This window comes from Aythya marila (genome assembly GCF_965140915.1).
Source record: "Aythya marila genome assembly, chromosome: 4".
Classification (NCBI taxonomy): Eukaryota; Metazoa; Chordata; class Aves; order Anseriformes; family Anatidae; genus Aythya; species Aythya marila.
In genome coordinates, this window is record NC_139045.1 from 43,956,231 (window position 1) to 43,982,120 (window position 25,890).

Consider the following 25,890-nt stretch of genomic DNA (forward strand, 5'->3'; position numbering starts at 1 on the left):
AATATTTGACTTAGTTCAGTGACACCTTGTGTGTTAATTCTCAAGAAGATAATTCTGTGTGTGTGCTTTGTATATGTATAAATGTTTTAGGTGGTGGGTGACCAAATAGGTTCATGCCAAAATTCATCTAAGCTTAAATATGAAGTGAATTGCCACTTAATTATTTGGCCTGGGAAATTAAAGGTGACTGTGTTGTGGTTTGGCTCTGGCAGGCAGCTGAATGCTACCCAGCTGCTCACTCGCTCTCCCTAGGTGGGCTGGAGGAGAGAATTGGAAAGGTAACAGTGCAAGAACTCACGGGTTGAGATAAAGACAGTTCATTAGGTAAAGCAGAAGTCGTGTATGTAAGCAAAGCAAAACCAAGAATTTATTCACCCCTTCCCATTCAGCCACTGACAGGAAAATAAGGCTCATCATGAGTATCAGTTTCTTGGGAAGACAAGTCCCATCACTCTGAACGTCCCCTTCTTCCTCCTTGTTTTCCCCAGCTTTTATTGCTGAGCATGGTGTCATTTGGCATGGGACATCTCTTTGGTCAGTGTAGGCCGTTTGTCCTGGCTCTGTTCCCTCTCAGCTCCCTGTGCACCCCTAACCTCCTTGCTGGCAGGGCAGCATGAGAAGCTGAAAAGTCCTTGGCTCTGTGTAAGCACTATTCTGTTGGTGTGCTATCACTACTATTTTCATCAAAAATCCAAAACACAGCATTGTGTGAGCCTCTGCAAAGACAATTAACTCTGTCTCAACCAAACTCATGACACTGCATGTCTGGTGACATCACTCCCTAAATAAATAAATAGAAACTCCAACTGATCTCCATTGGTTACAGAAACTACAGGAACGTCTTGGCCACAGTGGCCAAAAGTGCCTCAGAACCAGATAGGTGCTAGGCCAGCATGGTCTGAACTACAGCAGCAGACCTCAACTTCTGTGGATATGCCCCTTAATTTAGAGGAAGTAGGGATAATGTCCCATGTCCTGTTTAAATACAAAAACAACAACAAAAAAGTGTGATATCATCTATTGGTGACTAGGCTTTTGAGGTCTATTCCTAGCTCTTTCACTGATTTCTCTTGTTGACAGTAAGCACATCATATAATCCTTGTAAGTCTTTGTTGATTTATGAAGATGACTGAGTCCTGTATTATTTAGGGGTGGTCTCACGAGACTTAAGAGCATTTTTAGTTTGGTACTCTTAGAAAACCAATTAAAAAAACCAAAAAAACAACAACAACAACCAAACCAAACAAAACAAAAAACTACTGGGCTTGAGTTCAGGCCTTGTTAAAATAGTTTTAAAATCATTTCTGGATTGATCACTGTAGCTTGAGGACCCTAAGGAACGCATCTCTAACTGGATATTTTTTATTATTGAAAATTTGAGTTAAAGCTAACTGTATAGAAACTGGGCAAATAACATTAAAACATGGAATTATTCATATAGGCAGGTGGCAGGTTCAAATGTTACAATTTTTTAAAGAAAAGTATGTTCACTAGTATTATAGGATTGGTCCTACTTCACTGAATTTTTCAGTCCTGTAAAAATGTTTTGCTTCTATTTTAAATGTTTTATAACTATTTATGGAAGACTAAAAATATTTAGATGTATGGGGAAAATGCAGTAAGTTGCTTGCAGATACTTTAAGAAAAGCTTCCTTAAAGCATTTTCTACTTCAGTTTGTAGTATACAAAAGTGTTTTCCATTTCCTCCCTTAGAAAGATATCCTCCATTTTCCAACGATTTCCTGCCATCAGTAGTTGTGGTAGGCAGGTTGTCCTGAAGATTCTTGGAGTGGTTCACTGACTAGAAAGGAATCCCCAGGGAGCAGACTGAAAGTTTTGTGGCAGAATGAATCCTGTGTACTTTTCCAGGTCTCATGTGGAGTAAGTGGTAAGACTGTGTGTGAATCCTTGTAAAAGAGGGTTCTGTGAGATAAAGAAGGTTAAGAAACCTTAGTTTATTCAATATGGGAGTTTGCTGGTCATGCTCCAGAAAGCTACTTTCTGAGTCCTGGTTCTGTGGGGTAAAGAGCTAAATTAGTAGTAGTATCTTTAAGTTTCTTGAGGAGCATGTAAGCAGGCTGACACTGTCTTCCGTTTTTCTTCTCTTGCTGTTTTAGCTAGTGCAACTGCCAGGGCTGGGGGGAGATACTGAAACTACACAGTAAGTTTTTCATGTTTTCCAGTGTCACCAATTGGGGATGTAGGAGGGAAAATTCCTTATTGCTGTGGCTAGTAGAACCAAGTTGGCTTTTAGTACAACATCTGTCTTAGTGACAGCCATCTTTGATCCTGTCTTCTTCGAGGTCTAAACAGATTTACAGGTAGAGCCATGTGAAAGCATTTTTGATTGCATTTGTTGATGTATCTTCTAATTAAGTTGATTTTCTTGTTTGATAATCACAACACAAGGCAGAAGTATGACTGAGCAGGCTGTTACTGGAGAGAGCATCCTTTAGGACATATTCCAAACTTCATTTCAATTCATTAATAGTTCAACTTGGGTGATATTTAGGTACTCTTTTCAGTTTGAGGAATATATTTGCAAAGCAAACAGACTAGCTCTTGTTTGTTGTTGTTCTTGTTTTTATTTTTTTTTTTTAAAAAAGAAGATATTGATAAAGTTTGAAATTTCTTACCATGGTGCTCAAAGACATCTAGGAAACTCACCCATTCACCCAACCAGTGAAAAAAGAATGGTAGATGTTTAGTCCATGTTAAGTATGGTATTTTGACTGTTTTTCTTGTCTTTTCTTCCTCACATCTGTGTATTTAATGCAGCATTATTTCTTTATGAGGTGGAAAAAAGCAATAGGAAGTATAGCAAGTTTTCAAGGAATTTATTGTATTCTTATATCAATAGTTTCCTTATGTGTTAAGTCTTTGCTTTGTGTTTGATATTTCTTCATGAATTGGCAGAGAATAAGAAAGCACAACTGAGATGATTGTGTATCACTGAAGTCAATATAAATTATCGTTACATAATTTAAGGATCAAACAAATGAAGAAAACTGGATGAAAAGGGAGGTAATGTAACGTATGTTTTTTATAATAGGGTCTTGGTTCCGTTTCTAATCCAAGACAAGATATGATGGAAACCTTTTACAGGATTTGCATAGTGGGCCTCTCTAACCCAGTTTTTGGGTCGCTTTAGCTAAATCACAAAACCATTAACTTGACTTTAGTTGCTCACAGATGTTAATCTTCACTGCAAACTATTTTCACTCAGAAAATGTGAGGTTCTGCTCTGTGGTTATTTAGAACTGAGTGATTATTGCAGTATAATAGATGCAGAACTTCTGTAAGGCTTTGGGAAGGAGAGCTGTTTCGGAGGTAAATGCATCACTAACGCGTCTTTTTTGCATGAAGTTTGGTTTTGCTTTTATGATTTACAGTCATTCTGCTCAAGTTCCTGGTGGAACAACAGTTCCAGCAATGAGCAGGTATTAATTCTCAGTGGAATTGTCAAAGAATCACAGAATGGCTGAGGCTGGAAGGGACCTCTGGAGTTTATCTGGTCCAACCCCCTTGCTCAGGAAGGGCTACCTAACTCTGGTTGTCAAAGACCATGTCTAGGTGGCTCTTGAGCATCTCTTTCCAAGGATGGAGACTCCACTGCCTCTCTGTGCGAAGTATTCCAGTGCTTAGTGTTATATAATATTATTTGCAAGTGCATTTAAATATATAAGTTTGACACTTTTTACTCTGGTTAATTGGTGTGTTTGAAAGTAAAACAACTTTTAAAGTTCAAAATATTGGCATCTTTTCATGATATGTCCCTTTTAAGATAAGTGTCTTTGGAAGAATAGTATTACATTTTGAAGACTTATTTGTTTGGAGAACTACAGCAGTTTTCTCGTTTTGTTTTGTTTTCTTTAATCTGAGAACAACATGCTGTCACCAGCTCTCATGCTAATGGAATACAGTTTTTGTTTCTAATGGTATCTTTAAAGTTTAGGTAATTTAATCAGTCATACTGAAGGAATATGATATTGCAACCATTAGAAATAAATACAACAAGAATGTGGGCAATTTAAATATAAAGCCACGACGACAATCTAATTTTGATCTTGCACAGCTGAAATCACCAGCTCTTAGAAAATACCTACTCTGGACACTTCTTGTTGACAGATGAAAATATGTTCCTTATTTATATAAGTCATGTGGAATTTGTGTGACTCTATGACCTTTTTTCATGTGTCTCTATCTTTTATATCAGATTTAAATGATTTAAAACAATACCAGCAAGCCTCTAGCAAAGTGGCAGCTATGTTGTTTCAGCAGTATTTCTTTCTGTTTTAAGGGCAAAGAGTGACTTAGAAATAGTAACCTAATTTTAACTATTATTTTCACGTTGTCAGCGTAAGCTGGAATTTTGTCACAGTCATAAAAATTCTATGGATCTATAATGATACCCAAAAGCCTCTGTTAAGAAGATGATGTGCAATTCTTTCTTCAAAATGGTGGCTAGCAGGGAAAAATTGCTTGATCTAGTGTTAAAACTATCAGTAAGTATTATTTGGGGAGGTGGGTTCTACTACTACTGAAGTTCTGGAGTGGAAACAATGGGATGACTCATTAGTTAAAGCTGTCACATTTACATCTGCCTTCAGTTCTGCAGGGCAGTTCTTTAAAGTGTCTTCTTCACTTAGTGAGCAAAACCTGAGCATGTTTGTTTCCCAGGCTAAACAATTTACAGCCCTTCACCTATGTAGTATGTTAATTTGTTATTACTGAAATCATCTCCTATTCTGATACAGTTTCGGCTAAGCATAATTTAAAACTGACCAACTGTTCACTGAGGCTACGTATTTATATGCCCTTTGGATGGGCATATATGAAGGATGCTCAAGTGAGCTGTAGAACAAGATATATGGGATAGATTGATGCAATTATATTGATCCTTGTTCTGAAGATAGTTCTCAGGAAGTGTTGGGAGTATGGGGGAAACACCAAAAAAAAAAAACAACCAACCCTCAAACTTCCAAGACTTGAAAGGGAAACAAGTAATACAGTTTTTAAAAAGTGCTTTATAAGTTTCTGGGACATTTAGGATTGGTGTGGGACAGATATGTTAGAAGCAAATTTAACAATAGCAAAACCATATTTGCTGGATTTGGAATTTGGAAGAAAAGATGCGTTTGGTGATAAAAGGGTAAAGAACATCTAGTGATGGAGTGGTGGGATTGGAATGGAGACAGAATTGATAATTCAAGGTTGGGCTTGTAAGTTGCTTGAACATTTGCTAATTTCATAGAAGGGGGAAGCTGCAAACAAATGAAAGTTGAGTTCAGATTTAGACATACTCTGTAACTGTTTGCAGTTAAGATTGAGATTTCTCTGGAGATGTGAGACTAGGCAGAAAGAGTTGGATTTAGGATTTAGCAGTAAAAGGTGAAAAGGATCTGCTAGAGAAAGAACATAATGAGCAAAGGACAAGGTAGTCTAGAAGAAGATCATAGAGCCATAGAATGGCTTTGGTTGGAAGGGACCTTAAATATCATCTAGTTCAAAGTCCCCTGCTGGGGCAGGGATGCCACCCACTAGACCAGGTTGCCCAAGTCCCATCCAACCTGGCCTTGAACAATTCCAGGGATGGAGCATCCACAGCTTCTCTGGGCAATCTGTTCCAGTGCCTCATCACTCTTTTAAGTGAAGAATTTCTTCCTAATGTCTAATCTAGATCTCTCCTTTTAGTTCAAAGTTCCCTGTGGTCCTATCACTATTTGCCTGTGTAAAAAGTTGTTCTCCATCTTTTTTATAAGCCCTTTCATGTATTGAAAAGACACAGTGATGTCTCCCAGAGCCTTCTCTTCTCCAGGTTGAACAGCCCCAGCTCTCACAGCCTTTCTTCACAGTAGAGGTGCTCCAGCCCTCTGATAATCCTTATGGCCCTCCTCTGGACCAGCTCTAACAGATTCACATCGGTCTTGTGCTGGGCGGTCCAGACCTAAATGCAGTGCTCCAAGTTGGGTGGAGGAGGGACAATTCCCTCCCTTGACCTGCTGGCATGCCTCTGTTGATGAAGCCCAGGATGCAGTTGGCCTTCTGGGCTGTAAGCACGCACTGCTGGCTCATATTGAGCTTTTTGTCCACCAGAACTCCCGAGTCTTTCTCTGCAGGGCTGCTCTCAATGAGTTTTTCTTCCAGTCTGTGCTCATGTCCAGTGTTGCCCCGACCCAGGTGCAGCACCTTTCACTTGGGCTTATTGAACCTCATTAGGTTCTTGTGAGCCCACTTCTCAAGCTTGTCCAGGACTTGGAGGCAGGTAAGTTTATAACCTTAATCTGTAGGAAAGTCATCAGTGACAGGCTGAATGACGGGAAGTATGAGAATAATTAGATATACTGGGGGAGTAAAATGCTGGTGTCAGAACATGTAAAGGAGAAGAACCCTGAAGGGAAATCTGGAGAAGGGATGATAGGATTTGAATGGGAAAGGACTTCTCAGATTTTCTCACTTTCTGGCAAGATAGTAAACAGAGGTGGACTTAACAAAACGAAGTGGGAAGAAAGAACATGAGCGAAGTGATCATACTGTCAGATGAGTGAGACCCAGGAGTCAGTCATAAAGCAGAGAGGTTTGTTTAGTAGAGGAAAGGCTAAGAAAAGAGACTGGGAACTCAAAGGAAACTGACCCCAGTTGCTGGATTTGAGATGCTTATGTATTTTTAGGTGGATAAATGCACTTATATAAAAAAACATGAATGTGCAGCACAGCTGTGAGTACCTGTTGAAAGCAAGATGATCTTGCTGACACCAGCATACTTTAATGTTTTACTTGTTAGTATATGTTCAGTAGATATGCTAGATGGTAAGTTTTAATTCTGTGTTGATTTTTTTTTTTGAATGTTTCAGGTTCGTGGCAGTAAAGGTGAAGTCCTTTACATCCTGGATGCAAGCAATCCACGCCATTCTAACTGGCTGCGTTTTGTCCATGAGGCTCCGTCACAAGAACAAAAGAATCTGGCAGCCATCCAGGTAGATTTGGTGAATTCCTACCATTTGCTTCCTGTGACTAATTTGTGAATTTGATCTCCTATTTGATCTTTGTCTCTTGCAATAAAATTGTAAGATCTGAGAAACATAGCCATGCTGCTTTCCTTTTCCTACATTTTTATTTTTAAAGAAGTGAGCACTCGTGCTTAAATATGGTACTATAAAAACAAGATTGAAAGACTGGCAAGACAGTTATTGGTTAGAACCTGGTGTTCTTTGAAAGATTTGTATTAATTGACTGAGATGGAATTGCACTGAGTAACTTACACAAACTATTTCTCCTGGTTTGTAGTAAAACAGTTTACATTTAGAAGAAAAAATGACATCCAGTCATTCATTCACTATGCTAACAGAAGTTTAAATTTCTCACTAGACCCTTACTCAGTCAAATTAAGCTTTTGCCTGAATACAGTTTTTTGTCATGGTGGGATTTAAAAATATTAACTGTGTAGGTATATACTTGACTGAATCGAGATGAGTGGTTTAGAGGCCTACTTGTGTTTCATGCTGAACTCAGGTATGGACTTAGGAAAGTAGTCATGATTTTACTTTATAGTTTAAAATTTAACAGAACAGTGTGACAAGTTTGAAAGCAAGCATGGTGCTTAAATTATTCCTGTAAAAAACAGAGAATTGAAGGATCTAATTATCTGATAGGATGATCATACAGTGCTTAATGATAAATTAATAAAAAAAAGATTTTTCTTTTTCTAATCTTGGCTGCAGATCTGAATTTATCCAACTCATTTTTACACTTTTATATTTGTCATTTGCAGCATTCTGTGGTAATGAGTTCCGCTGTTTTAATTACATATTATGTGAAACATGCTTCTGTTTTTCTTTTAGCAACTTCTTAATTTCACTTGATTCCCTTTAGTCCTTGTGTGACAGTGAATAGTCACTTTGTTCAGTATTCTATGCCATTCTTGATTTTATAGAACCCTATTATATCTGTTCCTTCTTATTTGACAGCTCTTTTCTTAAGCTGAGGAGTCTTAGTTTGTTTAATCTCTCATTTTTGGAAGCATTTTGTGACTTTGCAGAATGGTAGCAAAGACAGACATATTTTTCTAGTTATAGATACTGTCCTTTTAGAGATTATAAAAGAAATGAACTATCTGCATATTTTTTCAACAGTTCAGTAAAATAATTTCTAGTCCCATATATGCAAGAATTACATAGCTGTGTGATTTTTTTCTCAAAATATGCATTTGTCAAAAAAAAAGCTGTTTCAGGTTAATGCAAGCTATTTGTTAATGTATCCAAATCTCCATTTATTTATTTATTAGTGTTATGAAGGGGAAGCATTAGGAAGATAGTAAAAGGGTAAATGCTAGTTAACATTTCTTAAAATTATTTCTCTGCTTTTTCATATTGAAATGACTTTTTTTTTCTAGGATTTTCCTGCAGATCCTTGAAAAAAAAAAAGAACTAAACAGTTTATTTTGAGGTCTAACAAAAATATTATAAGATGTTTCTCTCTGTTGAAAAGTAGAGTTTAAACAATGTTTACTTCTCTTTGCTGAGAAGAGAAATGTTTTCTTGAAAAAAAGTAGTTAGTGAAGATCCAGCCTGTAGTTCTGTAGAAGGTGCATACTGATGGCTGTCAACACTGGTAATTTCAGTTTCTGTGTTGATGACTTGTTGGCTCCTTAAATCTCGTATTCGCCAGAGGGGCTGTTTGCTAAGTAGGATTTTAAGCAAGCACTGTCCACTGCTTCGAAATACCCTTGTATACCTCGTTTTTGCCTCCTTCTTCATGTCCAAGTTGCGCGCCTTTCTGTGACTTTCATTCTACTGTTGTACTACATCTGTTCTGCCTAGCACTTACTCCTTTATCACAGTAGTTGAATGCTACTATTATCAGTGGCATCATGTTGGTAAATCTGACTGGATATCTGCCTTCACTTGATTTGGCCTCCTACTTTCCGAAGCTCTAGTTTTACCGAATGCTGGTCTATGGTGTACATGTGCAGCTTTATTCCAGGTAACCTCATGTGAAATTGAAAATTCAAGAATGATCTCCGTAGAAACCAGAGATCTACTTCTGTCTTCCAGACCAACCAGTTTCTCTCCAAATAAAAATCTTCACCAGTCTCTGGTGCGCCATCAAATATTGATGGATGAATGTGACTGCAATTTTGCTGCTGGTGTTGTTTCTTTGGACCTTGTTGCTGATCCTGTCTTAGGTCAGTGTGGACAGCTTTATCATCAGCTTATCCTGTTGGCCTCTATTCTGTCATCTTTTTGTGATCTCTTCTGATCTTTACATCTAGGCTACAGTTTAATTTAAAGTAACATAGGAAAGAATGTTCACTATTCATCCATGCAGCAAATACTCATCAGCCTTGACCAAATGACTGTTTCGTTGTGCTTTTCCATGATGCCTGTGACAAGTCAATGGTTAATTTAGTATAACCATTGCCTGTACAACTCTCTCTTTATATTTTTCCTTCAGTTGTTGTCTTTCTGTTATATCAAGGCTTTACAGATGAAGATCTTTCAAATGATTTGTTGTCCTGCTTATAGAATTAAATTTGCAAGGTCCTCCTCATCCATGGTCGTCAGTTCTAGGCATTAGTCAAATAGATGTTATCATGAGTGAATAGGCAGTGTGATAACAAATTACAGTCAATGTTGACAAATGCAAAGTAAGGTTCACAAGAGGGAGCAGTGTGAACAAGTAATGTTTGTTATTACTTTTAAATAAAACACTCAGTAAAATGACCTGAATTTTTGAATAAAAGTCTTAATAGAATGTCACATCCAGTGCATACCAGTGGTTTTTTGTTAGTGAAAATGATTCTTTATTTAAAGAAATAAAAACAGACTATTATGTTGGATTGCATAATGCTATATCTTGTTTAGTATGTGTTTGGTGCTTTTTGCATGTCTTTTTAAAGGATCGTGCTGGAGTTACAAGATGACTTAAAAAGAAAAAATGTGCCAAGAGTATTAAAGTCCTATAAAAACTTCCACAAAAAAACATGTGGAAAAGTTGAGAGTAGGAAAAAGAATAAACATCAGTATATACAAAGTGATGAAAAGTATTGCGGAGGCAAATTTATGAATGCAAACAAAAATTTTTAAAATTATCTCATTATTTTTAAAGGACCGTCAATAATCAGCTGATAATATAACTTGTGCATTCTCTGTGGGTGACCTTGAAATTATGTGTGTGTATGTACATATGTATTTAATTACACACAATGTGAATAGGTATTACTTGTATTGAATAAAGCTAAAGATGCACATATTTCTTTTCAGGGTTTGGTTTCCCTTTAGTAGATGGAGGTGCAAATCCCAAAGCTCTGCTATTCCTTCAGGCAAGAAAAAAAAAAAGCCAACAAATCCTTCAGAATTTTGCTTCCACATTCCTTGTCGTTATGATAGGCAGATTTAAGGCTACTTGTTTCAGTAATACTTTGCTTTATGAAATCAGTAGGCAAAATGATACTGGAGTATTTCCAGTAATAGTATCCTTTAATTTGCATTGGGAGTTGCCTGCTTGCCACAAGGATGATGAAATTATGTTTTAAAAAGAGGAAAAAGTTGTAAGTTACACGTATAAAGTTGCTTTAGCTTTATTATAATTTTGTGGCTGCAAAAAAAAAGTTACATTGCTGAACAAATACCTAAGATAATTAAAAGATGAATAGAATTCAAACTACAGATCACTATATCAAACAAAATCCTAATCCTAAACCAACTGAATGATCATGCATTATATAATTAAGTAGAGTATGTCTGCATAGTTTTAGAAAACTAACTCAAAAGAGTAAATAGAATACTTAGAGATGGCTAGAGACTGTGTTCTAACCAGCACATTATAATTACCGTTACGAAACACAAAATTCTTCTGGACACTTTTATTTTGTGAAGACTTCCTATGAGCTTGTTTGGAATTTAAAAAAAAATCTGATTTTTCACTCTCAGTTTTTCTGCTTACTCTTTAAGGTAAAGTTGTACTACTGAATCTTGCAAATTAACAGTGATTAAAAATATTTGACCAATGTTTATGATACTAACCTGTAAAACGTGGAAAATAAACGTTGTGTGCTTCACAGTTGCCCTTTTAAAATTTTCTAAGAGACTTTGTATGAACTAGGAAAAAAAAAAAAAAAGGTGAATGGAAGCCAAATGATTCCTTCATTTTTTTTTTCTCACTGCTGCTAATTTCCACTATTTCTGTTTCTCACTATTTTTATTTCTGGTTTCCAAATACTCCAACAGGAGATTTTTGGTCGACTGTGAGAATGCTTTCTAATCTGATTGTTTCACTCCAGTAGTGATAACCATTGTAATCTCATGTCGAAAATGAAGTGATCAGCTCACTGTTTGCTGCCTAGTGCTTGGTATTTAGTTTAAAGGAAAATGAAGTGGATGCATGTGCCTCAGTAAACCACATCCTGGGGTTGACTGGAAAATATGATTAGCTCATTATAGGTTAATTGTATACAATGATCACATTTAGACCTTGCACAAAATGCTTCCTGTGGTGAAAAGACAACGTAGAGGGCCTGGGAATTATTTGAATGTTTTTTTTTTTTTTTTTTTTTTTTCCTTTCCTTTCCTGTAATGCAATGCTTTCTTACTAAAACCCTAGTTCTGGTAAGAGCTTTTGGTGGTATTGTGGGGTGCATGCTGGTCTCTGAGTTCTGTCACAGCTCAAGGGTGGAGCTGTGATGTCTGGGTGTTCTTTGACTTGGAACACACAGCAAGTATTTTTAACAACTGTTGTGTAAGTAGTGCCAATGTGTGACTGCTGGAAAAGAACGGAGAGGTTGGAGGGTAGCAGCATATGTACCATTTGTTTTTCTCAGCATTTTGTGGTTGAATTGCTGCAGGGTTCTCTAACTTATTTCAAGTAGTAATTGAATGAGTTAATCCTCTGTTATGTTTAAAGTAGCTTTAGGATTACAACTTTTGCATTAAGAAAAACTGTATGAATTCTAATCTATTTTGCCCTGGGCTATTCTTACCTATTTGCTTATAAACATGACTTGTTATATGGAGTAAAAATGCATTGTAATTATCATAATCAAAAGGAAATGGTTCCTGTCAAAAATTCTGCAGTTTTCTTTTTTCAGTTTTTAGAGTGGTAGAGTATTATATTTTCAATATTCTTCTATCCAGAATGTATGCACTTATCTGTTTGTCAGTTGTAATTTTATTAAACACTCTCTGCTGGAGATTACTATGCAAAAAAGGTCCTGTTGTTGTTAACATGAAAACTGTTTTATAAACAGAATTGCAGCCAGCTAGAGCTTTAAATTCAAATATTATTTCATTAGCAAGCAGGCACTGAGATGGTCTGATGTAGCTCAGAAAACCATGAGCTAGAATAATGATTAGCAAAAACTAATGCAAAGAAGGATATTTACTGTGAAGTGATAGAGTGGTTTAAATCATGTTTCACAAGTGTGACAGAGGACTATTAGTATGTGAGAGACACCGCTATAATAAGTGTAGTAAAACCAGACTATCCAAAAGCAAGAGCGAGAGAAGATGCAAGGAAAGCAAGGACAAACTGTTTTGTGAGCGCCTGAAATTCATTTTGAGTATTACAGAGGAATGATTAATTTGTTATGCAATGTAAGAAGTAAAATGAACATAGTTGTTGGCTTCCCCTATGCTCAGTGGGGAGAACTCAAAAGTCTGCTTGATTCTTAATTTTTTCTTTTTCCAACAACAACAACATTCTGATTCCAGGGTGATAGGTGTTTATCTGCTCTTGAGTACACACTATCCCTGTTCAGATACTGTTGCTGAAGTGAGATGATCCTTTCCATGTACTCCACATCTGGAGTCATGTGTCCAGTTCTGGGCCTGTTATTCTGAGAGACACCTTGCTCCTGCAGAGAGTCCAGTCAAGGGCCAAAGGTGATGAAGGGACTTGGAGGCTCAGGGGGGATCTTATCTATGTGTGCAAATACCTGAAGGGAAGGTGCAAGGAAGATGGAGCCAGACTCTTCAGTGTTGCCTTGTGACAGGACAAGAGACAGTGGGCACAAACTGAAACACATAAGGTTTCCTCCAACCTTCAAGAAACTTTTTTTTTTTTTTTTTTATTCTTACTGGCACAGTTTGCCTAGAGAGGTTGTGGGTTCTCCTGTCTCTCTTGGAGATCTTGAGAAGCTATGGCGCTGGCCAAGCCTCTCTAGGTGTCCCTACTTGTGCAGATGTTATTCTGATTGTGTCTTTCCTGGCACGGCATGCCCTTTTTGAACTTTCCTATGTCTGGGCTTGTGGCTTTGCCTTCCTCTGCCACCCTCCCTAAGGAATCACCTCCACACGTTTCCTGGTGTGGAGTTTCTGCCCTCACAGACCTTGCCTAGTGCTTTGGCAAGTGGGAAACCTTGGAGCTGCAGGCAAAGATCAAGGAAAAAGGAGCATGTTTGTTTGGAGAGCTACCAAAGGAGAACTGGCAGAACACGTAGGCTGAAGAGGTTCCTTGCTGCCAGAAAATGGGGTGTGGAGAGAAGCCAGCTAATGCTGCTTTAAGAGCAGTGGTTGTGGGCATTTCGTAAAGATAATGAAGGTTTGGGTTGGAGTCAGCTGATCAAGCCCCGGAGAATGGAGAGGCTTCATTCTCACTTGGGTAGTACAAGCCTATTTACTTCCTCCTCCTCCTGTATTTTCAGTTTTCATGAGTGATTGTGATCTGCTTTGGATGAAACAGTAGGATGGGGCTGTCAGTGTTTGTTGGTCCATATTGCTTGCCAGCCTTCTCTGTTACAAAGCCCTCCTCTGTTACGAAGCATACGTATTCTTAGTAAATGTGAGGTTCATTAAAATTATTTGAAGGATGTTTTACTACTTTCACTATGTCTTCTGTGTATGTGTGCATGTAGATAAATGCACTTCATGCAGGTGCTGCTGGTGGGGAGGGAGAGATTTAAATTCCTTTGTCTGTGGTTTCTGGAGAACTCCCATTGCAGCCTGAGGAGATACTACAGTGGAGGTATATCTGTTTTAATTAGCACTAAGAATACCAGACAATTAGCATAGCTGGAAAACCTGAACAAATTAGCTTTGGAGGAGGAATGAGCTTGAGTTGTATGTTAGATTGGGTTGGTATTAAAACTCTTTTCAGTATGAATGCAATCCAGGTTACTGAGGCATCGAAAGTCCTTAGTACTTCTTTCATTATTATTATTATTGACCAAAAGTACACAAATGGGATAGAATCAGGAGGATGCCTTTTGACATGAATAGCCCTAAAATACATCCCAGATGCACACTGGGGAGTTGTGGAAAAGGTGAGAATGCAGCAGTACTGAGGTGAGCTTGGTTGTTGGGATTCATGCACTTGGTCTAGGTAACGAGAATCGTTAGTTCTGGTTGCTGCACTCCCAGATTGTACCATCTTGTGGTGCAAGGTATGTCCTGTATGATCTAAGTGAAAGGAGCACCATTTGGTTCTTTAATTAGTAAACTTTTTACCTGGGATACATGCATTTTTTTTTGTAAGCCTGTAATAGATGTGGGCTGCACAATCTGTTTTAAAAAAAAAATGCCCAGTTTTGGTTTCAAATGCTGTTGGTGAGATTAGAAATAAAAAGAAAAGTGGTTTGTCCTAGAAGGAAGCAGCAGCTACAAGACTATTGAATTAAATAGGTTTAATTGTTGTGTGACAATAACTTTTTTAATGTCTAACAGACCTTCTAAACAGGATAAATACTAAATCCCTGTTGATAGTTTAAATTAATCTTATTATATTACAAAAATTAAAAATCATTATCTTGTCCATGCGGTATGAAGCTTGGTACAAAATATATGGCTAGAAGTACTGTTAAAAAGATTCAGTTAACTTCTCTGGATGTTAATCAGATAAGCTTTAAGATTTATGATACAACTTGGAAGTCTTTGTTACATAAACATGTGTCTCCTTTTGGTGTTTTGGGGAGCAACCAAAGCAACTTGTTCAAATAGAGGAGAAAAAAAAAAAAAAAAGCAGCTTCATAATAGCAGTTTAGGAGGGAGACAGCTGTTTTTGTTACAGCTTCTACTCTGACCTGCCTTGGTAACTTTCATTTAACATTATCAAAATTGTTAGCTTATGTATCTGTTTGGAAACTTTTAGTTATTGTGGAGAAGGTTTTGGACCTTGTTATTATGTAGTTTGATCTTCAGCAGAATCTGAGCTGGATCCTTGGCCTTCTGTGATTAAACCACTTGATCAAAACTCTGTTAGTTTAAAAGTGCTTTTAATAGACCTGCCTGCTAACTTAATAGTGAGGGTAACTGATGAGGGTTGAGTCTGTTGATGAAGAGAGCTGGGAATCCAAAAAATGTTAATAATCAGTACGAAAACCTGTTACTGAAAGCTGGATTATAACTCACGCAGCCAATAGATGAGAGAGCTGAAGCTTATTGGTTATTTAAATTTCATTGTTTTTCTAATAATCGTATGTTGCATTTTCAAACTCTGAAGTTCTTGTCAGGCAGAGTGTGGCAAGAGAAGAGGACTTTAACACCTTTACTTTGGTCTAGGCTGCAGTGCAGATTGGAAGAGCCTCCTAGGTGAGGTGAGACTTATTTCCAGAATACAAAGGCACTTTATCCATGCATTGGCTCTTCCATCTTCGTGCCTCCTGGGGAATGGAGCTAACCCTTCTATAGTTTAGGGCTAGTATCAGGGTCCGACTTGTCTCTAAATTTTACTTTTGACACAGTTGTTCATTGCTTCTACTTGTGGTTTACAACAGGAAGGGGAAAATATTTTCTATCTGGCCGTGGACGATATTGAAACAGACACAGAACTTCTGATTGGTTACTTGGACAGTGACATGGAAGAAGAGGAGGAGGAAGAGGAAGAAATAACTGTTATCCAGGAAGATGAAGACACTGGCAGCAATAAAGAAGTGCAACCAGCTGGTGAAAAGAATGCAGGTGAACAATATGTGGCAAATAGTCTAACTTGAGTGCTTAAAAGTAGAATCATAAGATCATTGAATAGTTTGGTTTGGAAGGGACCCTTAAAGATCATCTAGTCCAAGCCCCCTTCCTTGGGCAGGGAAATCTTTTGCTAGATCAGGTTGCCCAAAGCCCAACCTGGCAAAAACATGGCAATGTTTCCTGGAATGGGGCATCCACAACTTCTTTGAGCAACCTGTTCCAGTGCCTCACCACCCTCATAGTCAATAATTTCTTCCTTATATCTAATGTAAACCTGGCCTCTTTCAGTTCAAAATCACTCCCCTTGTCCTATCACTTACTTTACCCCTGTAAAAAGCCTTTTCCATGTTCCTTATAAGCCTTACTTAAGTATCAAAAGGCTGCAATGAGGTCTCCCCAGAGCCTTCTCTTCTCCAAGCTAAACAGCCCCCAGCTTTCTTAGCCTTTCTTCAAAGAAGAAGTGCTCCTCTGACCTGTAGGCCACACTTCTTTTAATGCAGCTCAGGATACAATTAACTTTCTGAGCTGTAAGCACACGCTGCTGGCTTACAAACAAATTTTCATCCACCGGTTGTCCTGTGTTGTCTCCTCATGGCTGCTCTCAATCCATTCGTCCCCTGCAAGTAACAAGGAAGAAAGACAACACTAACTGTATGGGACTGGGGAACTGGAAGGCTCCCCAGGTTTACTCTGAACTCTTGTATGATTTTTATCTTATTTTGGGTTGGGTTGGGATTCTTTGCCTAATATGGGGAAGCCAGTCCTCTGAGTTACTGCGAGCAGTGAAAAGGTGAACACAGATTTCATGACAAGTTATGATTAATTTTTTGAACTAAAAGAGTTCATCTCACTTAACTGCAGCCTTATAAAAGGTAGGTTTACAATCTAAGCAAGAGAGAGAGGTTTCCTGTGTAATAAACCTAGAGAAATAAATCTTTCCCTAAAGGAGTTCAGCTGATCCTGCGGTAAGATGTCTAAGAAGGGGTAGGTGACTTGAGCTGCCTGTTGAATTCTCAGCATGTGTATGGATAGTAGAGACAACCTGTGTAACCTGCTTAGACTAACAGCCTAAGTCACACCTAATGCTTTGTATCTATTTTCAGTTATGTTGAGTATAGTCTTGTGAAGATAGACTGTCTATTTGGAAGGAGAAATAGTAGTACATCTGTCACCACTACTGAGATGGCAGTAAAATTCAGTAATTTCTTAGAAAAATTACTTTTCCCACACCTGTGAGAGAAGATGTAAGACCATTATCTGGAAGAGAAAGGTAGTTTATCTGAAGTCATCCTCTTTGCTTTAAATGGTATTTGCTTATAATAGATTTTTGTCTCACATCCCTGTTCAAAGTGAGTCTAGAATCACTAAATCAGAGAAGTATGTCTGCACTTTATCTGAGCAGTCTAGAGGGATTCTAGTCTCTGCCCCGACAGCATTTCAGAACCTGCCTAACAGCAAGAGAATGAGCTGGTATTAGATCTTTATTGTGTAATATGAAGTTTGTAAACCTCGGTTGAAGAGAACAAGATTGCACGGGCATACATGTGTGCAAATTCCACATTGAGAGAAAATAACCTCTTATGAATTTCATGATGCCATTTAGCTAAGTCTGTTTTTGGCAGAGTGTCTCTTAAAGTAACCAAAATATTCCCTGAAAACGATTACTTTTCTGTTTTCTCTTCCAACCATGCAGATACCCTCACCTGTAAAGAGGACCATGCATGTCCAAACTGTGAATCCAGTTTTGCAAGCCAGGAGATTCTAGCTGAACATCTCCAGACATTGCACCAAAAACCCAGTGAGGAAAAGGAATTTAAGTGCCGAAACTGTGGAAAGAAATTCCCTGTTAAACAAGCTCTACAAAGACAGTGAGTAGAAAAAAGAGTGTTTTTCAGGGATCATCTTATTCAATCATTTATTTCTGTTGGCTTAATCCCAATTTAGGCTTTATTTTTTTCTACCTATTTCTGTCCTCACTCTTTTCTTATTAATTTCTTGTATTTGTTGAACACTTCAATTTGAATAAGAAGGTGTCACTAATTTTTAATCTCTCAGAATTACATACTGTAGGTCAGATTAAAGCTACTGGTTGGTGCAAAACCCATGATCTCCATCAGTGGACTCGCAGTTTAGGAGATGAAACTTTTTAACTGGGGGTGTCATTACAGAATTAGACTAAGATTTGGAAAAAGCAAATGATATTTGGAAGGACAGAGAAAGGAAAAGCAGTGCTTTGTGTTGGTTTAATTAAATAGTTGGATGGCAAAAAACAATACAAAACAAAAGAACCCGTAGCAGATGGGAGACTTAAGTGCATCTTTTTTACTCTGTCCTTGGGTAGTGTAAATATGCAAATTGTCACTGAAGTCATATTCCTCACATTATACTTTTGTACAAATATATAACACTTTTTTCTTTTGTTATCTATATATATTTTTGCTTGTGACTAAGTAGATATATTGCTTTTTATTGTAGGTAGTACACTGGTTGCCAAAGTATCTAATTATAGATAGTACATTTAATCTAACTCTTTCATATCAGGAGACTCATATTATACAATGCGATTAATACTGCTCTTGTAAAGAACTGCTGATGTTTCTTACGTCTGAATAGTGTTAATGTATCTTAAACTGGCAGTTATGTATGAGCTCTGTGTCCTTTCATCGAAATACATAGCAGAAAAATATTTGGTGGAGGTAATCAAATATTTTCTATTGAACATTCTGTAGTGGAGTTGAATTTGTGTAGTATGGCTAGTTAAGTAAATCTTTGCATCATGCAAAGTAAAATTAATGTATCTGAGGATACAGCAGTATGACCTGAACTCTTGCTGTTCATGTATCTGATGAGTCCCACTAAATTCCAGGAGACTTCACATATTAAATAGATTACTCATATACTTAAATGTTTGTAGTTTGATCTACAAGTAGTTTGTAGTTTCTGGCTACTGCAATTCTGTAAATTGTAGAATGTCCCACTCATTTTTATTTTATTTTTTTTCTTTAGTGTACTTCAGTGCACAGAGAACATCAACCCAGGAGACTCTTCAAGAAGCTTTCAGTGCTCTGTTTGCAATACTTCCTTCAGCTCAGAATCGAGGTTTTGTGTCTGAGTTACTGGACTGCTGTTGTATCATTGCTGGCCTCCCTTTGCATGTTAGCTTTCAAGCTTGTTAGTGTATGTGAATCCTAACAGTGAAAGAAGTCAAATGCTTTCATTCTTATTTGCTGTAAGTAATGCATGAGGTGGCCTTGGAACTCTGCAGTGCAGCATGTGTTAAGCTAAAAGTACTTGCTGTGTGTCTGGTTTCTGCAGATACTGCTTCATGTGTTGTTTTTCTTTGCTGGTTATCCCGTATAGTTACGAACAGCACAAGGAGGCATGCAGAGGGGATGCCAGATTCATATGCAAGGCAGATGGTTGCGGGAAGAGGTTCAAGAGTAAGGATGCCCTGAAAAAACATAAAGAAAATGTTCACAGTGGTAAGAAACAGTTTAATGATTTGGTGTTTGTTTGTTTGTTTTTTTCTCCAACACCTCTAACATGTTCCTAGCCTTAAATATGCAAATCAGAGTAAACATTGTCTTTTGGTTTCTTTTTTAATGGATTCATTTGTACCAAAAAGAAAATTAAGTAGTAACTAATTGCAAGGGTAAGTATTCCTCCTCCCCTAGGGAGAAATTACTGTATACCAGATGAATCATTAGTCTTTTGCAGAAAATGCAATAGGAATCTGAGGAAGTTTAAACTAGGCAAATCAGAGATAAAGCAAAACAATTCGGTAGTGAGGAAAATCAACCACTGGCACAAACGGCTGCAGGAAGTGGTGAGTTCTTGATCTTTTGGTATTTTTGGGATACAATGGGATGTCTTTCTGGAAGACATGCTTCACAAATGATTAGGCTTGATGAGGGTATTGCAGGAAATTCTATAGCCTCTGTTGTGCAGGAAGCCAGATCAGACAATTCACTAGTCCATTTAGGCCCTAGAGTTTTTATATCTGTGCACTGTGAATCAATAGTTTTCAATCAAACTTCACTCTGTTTTCATGAAAGGGCAAAATGCTTCTCTCAGGTCCACAATGCAGATCTCAGTTCTGTCATTCTGCTCTCTCTGCATGTCCCCTCTCAATGTCAATGGCAGATCAGTATGTGTGGGGACAGCAGAATACCAGAGTGCAAAGAAAACAGTCTTTAGTTGATGAGAACACTGAGATGCTTTGTAAGATTTTCAGTACATGAAATCTTTCTTCTGCCAAACTCTTACAACATACAGAAATCTTTCCATAACAATTTTTATAAAAGATTATCTTTCTTTTTTTGGTATCAGTAAGATTATTTTTTTCTCAGCCATGTACATTGTTATGTTTAGGCTCAACTTTGGTCAGTTATGTGTAGGTATACAAATTCCACACTTAGTCTCTTGTATGACCACTCCAGGCATGACTGAGGTTATATGTCTGAAGGATATTTTTGTTCTCCCTACACACTGAGCAGAGCTTTTATTTTGTCACTTGGAAGTCATAGAAATCACAACTGGTGTCAGCGCAGGAAGAGCCTTCTAATGTTGAGGGACAATTTTTCAGTTCCTTTATGCCTTGCAATACGTGGAGGCAAGGAACAGTAGAAGGGATTGCTACATGTGTAGTCCATTATGCAAAGTTATGAACAGAGGCATAGGTATTCACTATCACCTTCCTTGCCTCTGGGAGACTCTTGTTAATGCCTTTGTAAGTTAAGGTACTAAGTTTATTCCAGTATTTATATGTGTATCAATACATGCCAATACTTACCACGAGTTTTATAATAGCAAATACAGATGTGAGATGCAGTACGTACATATTACTATAAATTTAAGTATTGAACTGATTGACAGGGTACATTGTAGTGGAAAATGTACCTTGTATTATGCTTTCACAGTCTGCTCACTACACATGGGCAGCTTTCTTCATTATCATCTTTCAGTTCTCTGATCCATTGTGATAGTATGACCTAAGCTGGGTGTACTGATTTTACATTCAAAGTCTTTGAAATCCTGTATGTTCTTAAAGCCTGCTATTAGATTCTTTTATTTCTTTGTACGAAATGTTCATTGGAAATAAAATTCTTTATTTGGAAATAAAACTGTGGGCAATAAAATGGTCTAGAAATGAATAACATTCTTTACAAATTCCTCCATTAACAGCAGGCTATGGTATATCAACATGAGATATGCTGCCTTTATTTTCTAGCTTAGTTGCTTTAGTTTTATCCTGATCAATCATCAACAGAATGGAAACACTGAAGACTAAGACACATTTTGCTAGTCCCAAAGGGCTAAGAAATGCTAGTGTTTCTAGTTACAGTCCCCATAGGTCATTTTTGATTACGTGTCATTTCAACACATTTTAGCCAAATGTTATGTATATAACTTCATTCAATTTTTTTTTTAAGTCATTTTATTTTAATGATATAAATAGTAAATGTCTTGTTATCAGTCTCATTTGAAAGACGATACTTTTGCAGGAGAAATTACAGTTACTAAAGCAGCATGAAACATTCTTTCTGGAATTGCAGTGCTTGCATTTGTGCACAGTCTTGGCATCAATGGATGGAAAAAACACCAATTAGGAACATGTGTTACGATTGCAATTAATCAAAAGACCCAATTTACCTCTTATGTTAGTAAACCAAAGGAGTAAATTATCTGCTCATATCATGTGCCAACTAACAAGATGCAGTAAAACATGGCATGAGTTCTTAAGTGAACCTAGGAAGAACGGATCTGTTGTTCAGGACAATTCCTAGTATCCTGGGTGATTTTTCCTTTAGAAGTCTCAGGAACCACTCAGCAGTTTCCTTTCAATTATGTTTGTAAGTGAGAATTTGGTGCAGACTGATTTGCAGCCACAGACAGCAGGTGTGGTTGCCTTGTTTTACGTCATGCACAGAAGATATGAGGGCACCTTCTTGAGGCATCTGTTTGGTGAGGGCTCTCAAGACCAGCTGTATTAGCCATCTTTATTTGACCATTTTGTCGATGTGTATGCCTTAACGTGTAGTCTAGAGTAGCGCTTGGGATCTTACAGATCACCGGTTTAGTACTAAAATAGATAAAATAGGAGAGCGATTGTCATTATAGTTATATAAGTTCAGTATTTTGGAAGGGAAGACAAAAGTAAGGCCAGGATTAATTTTTTCTTCTTGAAGATTACTCCCAAGTAATAATCTGGAAAAACAAAGAATCAACATCATTAATTCTTTAGGACAGCAGGAACAGGAAAGATATACAATGCTGAGAGTGAAAAATTGAGCTGGAAACCATCAATAGGTTTGTTCAGGATCCATAATTTGTCTCTGAATAAACAGTGCTTGCCTCTCTTTGGTTCGGATTCCATTCTTTTTAGTGTTCAATGTAATGTGAACATTTTTTACGTAAGCTATGAAATACATGCATCTCGCATAGGCATGTAACTATAAACAAAAAATTAGGTTTGTGGTGGCTTTACCTTGTGATAGTTTTGTGGGTTATTAAAATTAATTTCAAATGACAAATAATAGACAAGTCCGATTAAATGCTTTGTCACTTCTTAAAGCAACTGCGAAAAAGGTAGAAAAATGTATCTGGTAGAGGATCTGTAGGTTGGTTTGTAATTTACATTATAGACTAGATTTGAATTTGTGATCTAATACACATTGCCTATCTTGTTCAGTTAAAGACCATTAAGGCTATGTTAGTAGAATGCTTAATGCTTTCTGAATAGAGAAAAATGGGAAATGGTTGTTTGGGATCTTTTTTGTCATTGCTGCAGTAACTTCTTTCAGGAGTGTTTCTGTTAAAGCTATAGTATGAATTTTTAGAAGATGTTGGTTGAATTGACTTCTGGAAGAATTCAGGTGTTCAGTTATAAAATGAATTATTCTTAGTTGTGAATTGTGCTCTTCATATTTGATTGGTTAACGTGTGATAATATCTATATCAAGATTTGTTTTTTTCTATATTGTTCTAGTTTTCTTGCTTTACATTCCATTAGTAACTGGCTTGTTGGACACCCACAGAGAACTCCTGATACTGAATACTTTCAAGATGGGATACAAATGTAAAAATCTTATGTCAATGAAATGACCTGTGAAAAGTCACAAACTCAGTAGAAATATTTAGGTTCTTTCTTAGCACTTCCTTTTTAAGATGTTGGCGGTATTTTGTTTTTGTTTCAGGAAATTCTAGGAAGAAGCTGATGTGTTCAGTGTGCAATAAGAAATGTTCCTCAGCAACAAATCTCCAAGAGCATCGAAAGGTCAGTGAGATGAAGGCTAACCCACAGCAGGCTTTGATTTCACTAAGATGTAAGACTGTGGTGCCTAAGTAACTTGAAAGGTGCTGTAATGCAAACCTTTGACTAATCTCTGCCATAGTTACAAAACCAATTTGTTTTGTTTTGGGTATTTATTTTTGTAATCACAATTGGTTGCACTAAAAATCTTTCTAATGTTGTAGTGGATCCTTTACCAAGTGGAAAAAAAATGGTTGTGCTTGTTTCATTTGTGCTTTCCAATGTTAAGTCAAAGATGCATGCTGTTCTTTAGCATTCTTAAACACTATAAATGTAAAAGTATGTAACCTAACTAAGGTGCACATAGGCGTTAAAAAGCAACAAAAAGCAGTCAATCTTTCTTATTACCTTGTTGACATAACAGTAAGATTGTTACTTGTAATTTAGTTCTGAGGTAGGAAAAAAGAAGTGCTTTCTCAAAAAGTAAATTTGTAATGCTTTTTTGTTTTGTATATAATTTATTACTAGAACAGGAAGGGTTAACACTTCTAAAAGCATCTATTAGAAATAAGGGGTTCATACAGAAATACAGATGGACTATGAATATGAGATTCTGAGTCCATTATACCCAAAGGAAGTCCCTGCAAGATTAATTTGATAAATCACTAAAACCCAGGAGATCCTGTTTTTCCAAAAAGCTACATTGTATTGTTTATCAGATTAACTGTAAGTCTTTAATAATGCCCTGGTTATAACCTGAATCCTTTGAGGATATAGATGATATCAATTAAAATATGTTGTTGCAAAGGAAATGATGGGGCCCCTCTTTTCTCCCCCCCCCCCCCCCCCCAACCACTTGTCTTACATTAATACACCCTGCATTTCTTGGCTAATGGGGCTGTAATTTGTTCCTCCTCAGACCAAACTGTGGTATACCTTGCCACATGCTATTACTGATTTTACACGTCAGTGCACCTTATCGAAGGTTCCTGAAAATGTAAAATATCATGGTTTTGCATGTCCATTTTATGAAAACATGTTTCTTCATAGTGTAGATGCTCTGATACAAGCTAATAAGCTTTTCAAATCGCATGGATAGTAGGCCAGTTGTGTGCTTACTCATCTTAAGAATCACCATGAAGATTTTTTGTGTAAAACTTTCTTTCCTCTTCTTGATTGGCTCCTGTTTTAAGATATACAGAAAACATATTCCAGATTCACACATCTCCATCACGCAGTGAAAGAAATTGCTTGTAAGACTCATGTCTTCTATTATTTGAACTACTTTGCTTTTGTACGAAGTGGGGGGAAATCCATCAGCAACATCGCCAAAGATAGTCAAGTAAGAAAACAATAATACATATAACAAGGAGGAAACAGACTTCTTTTCACTCATTTCCTGTCAGCATAAAGAACTAAAACTAGGAAATAGAAAGGTAAAGTAAAAGAAAATAAGCCTGAAAACTGGAAGAGAGTACTGACAGAGAAAGAAGGTAAAGATGATGACTACATGAGAGATTGAGATCTGTTTACTGTGTGAAGACAGTCATTCAGATCGCTATATTTCACATCATTGTTGATTTAAACTTATTTTATCTTTCTGCATTTTCCAGATTGTTTGTCTTAAATGTCTAAAGATAAGCCCTTTCTTTGTCATTCACAATTAAAGTTCATTGTCATCATCTTCTGTCCCTTAATCATAGCTTCTTGTTTTCCAGACTGTTGCTTGTGCTGTGCTAATTTTCAGTGACTTCACTTTTTTTCTTTATCAAAATACAGTTAAGGAAATGTTGAGCTGTGAAAGAGACCCCAGGAGATTTTCATGCCCGTTTCATTCCTATTTGGTAGAGTGGAGTAAGCATGTACCTATCATCCTAGGTATGCACCATCTCAACTCCTAAAGAGTTCCCCTGAAGAAAATTCTATGACCTCCATAGGTATCTTTTTGTATTCTGATTTTGAAATGTGCTCATTAGTCTAGTGTTGTTTTTTTCTTATGTCTTACTTATATCTAATTCTTTATTGCAAATTGGGTTAATTATTCTTTGTCTTATCCCAGAGAATGCCAAGAAAAGTTCATCACCATCTTCTTTGTAGCAGATCAGCACACTGCAAAATTGTTATGAACATCCTTTGTCTTTTCTGAATTGTATAAACACAATTATCTTAACCTTTCTTCGTGCACCTGTTTTCCCAAACTATTTAATTTTTTGAAGGCATTTTCTTCCTGTTGATTTTTTCCTTTTTACCTTCATGCTTGCTGAAGTCAGCTGCCCAAACAAGCAGAGCCATGATGCTTAGTTGAGACCTTAATAGTCCCAAGTAGAGGAGAGTGATCTGGGGACCGTGTTTTTTAACAGCAGAATCAAATTTATTATTCATACTTTGTTTGGAATTCATTATTATTCTCTGTAGTGGTCCTACTAGTTTCTTTGATTTATCCATCCTAGATACAGAGTGTTTTTTGAGCTTCTTTCACTGTGTGGAAATCATTTTGCATTCTGTTTTTGTACTCGTTAGGCATTACGATTCTACCCGGAACAGTGTCATCAACTTTTTTTTTTTTACTTTATATTCTGAATATATTTATATTTATACTCCCAAATTACGTATGCTAATACAGTCCTTATCCTGCACGATGCTTACAAATCTTCAACAACAGTTATGGTGTTACTATGTTCCTGCTTATTATTGTAGTCATCAGTATCTTTTTATTCTCCCATCTGTCTATATTCACCTGTT

At 37.1% G+C, this 25,890-nt stretch overlaps 1 protein-coding gene across 3 annotated transcripts in view; it reads left to right on the forward strand.

Annotated features, from left to right (window-relative positions):
- Positions 1-25,890, forward strand: part of PRDM5 (PR/SET domain 5) — an 85,560-nt gene that overhangs the window by 8,630 nt on the left and 51,040 nt on the right. For all 3 annotated transcript variants that reach the window (XM_082759388.1, XM_082759390.1, XM_082759389.1), the window contains exons 3-8: positions 6,855-6,977; positions 15,707-15,890; positions 17,590-17,764; positions 18,903-18,995; positions 19,257-19,378; positions 23,093-23,172. In XM_082759388.1, the coding sequence (XP_082615514.1) occupies positions 6,855-6,977; positions 15,707-15,890; positions 17,590-17,764; positions 18,903-18,995; positions 19,257-19,378; positions 23,093-23,172 (777 nt within the window). The remainder of the gene's footprint in view (positions 1-6,854; positions 6,978-15,706; positions 15,891-17,589; positions 17,765-18,902; positions 18,996-19,256; positions 19,379-23,092; positions 23,173-25,890) is intronic.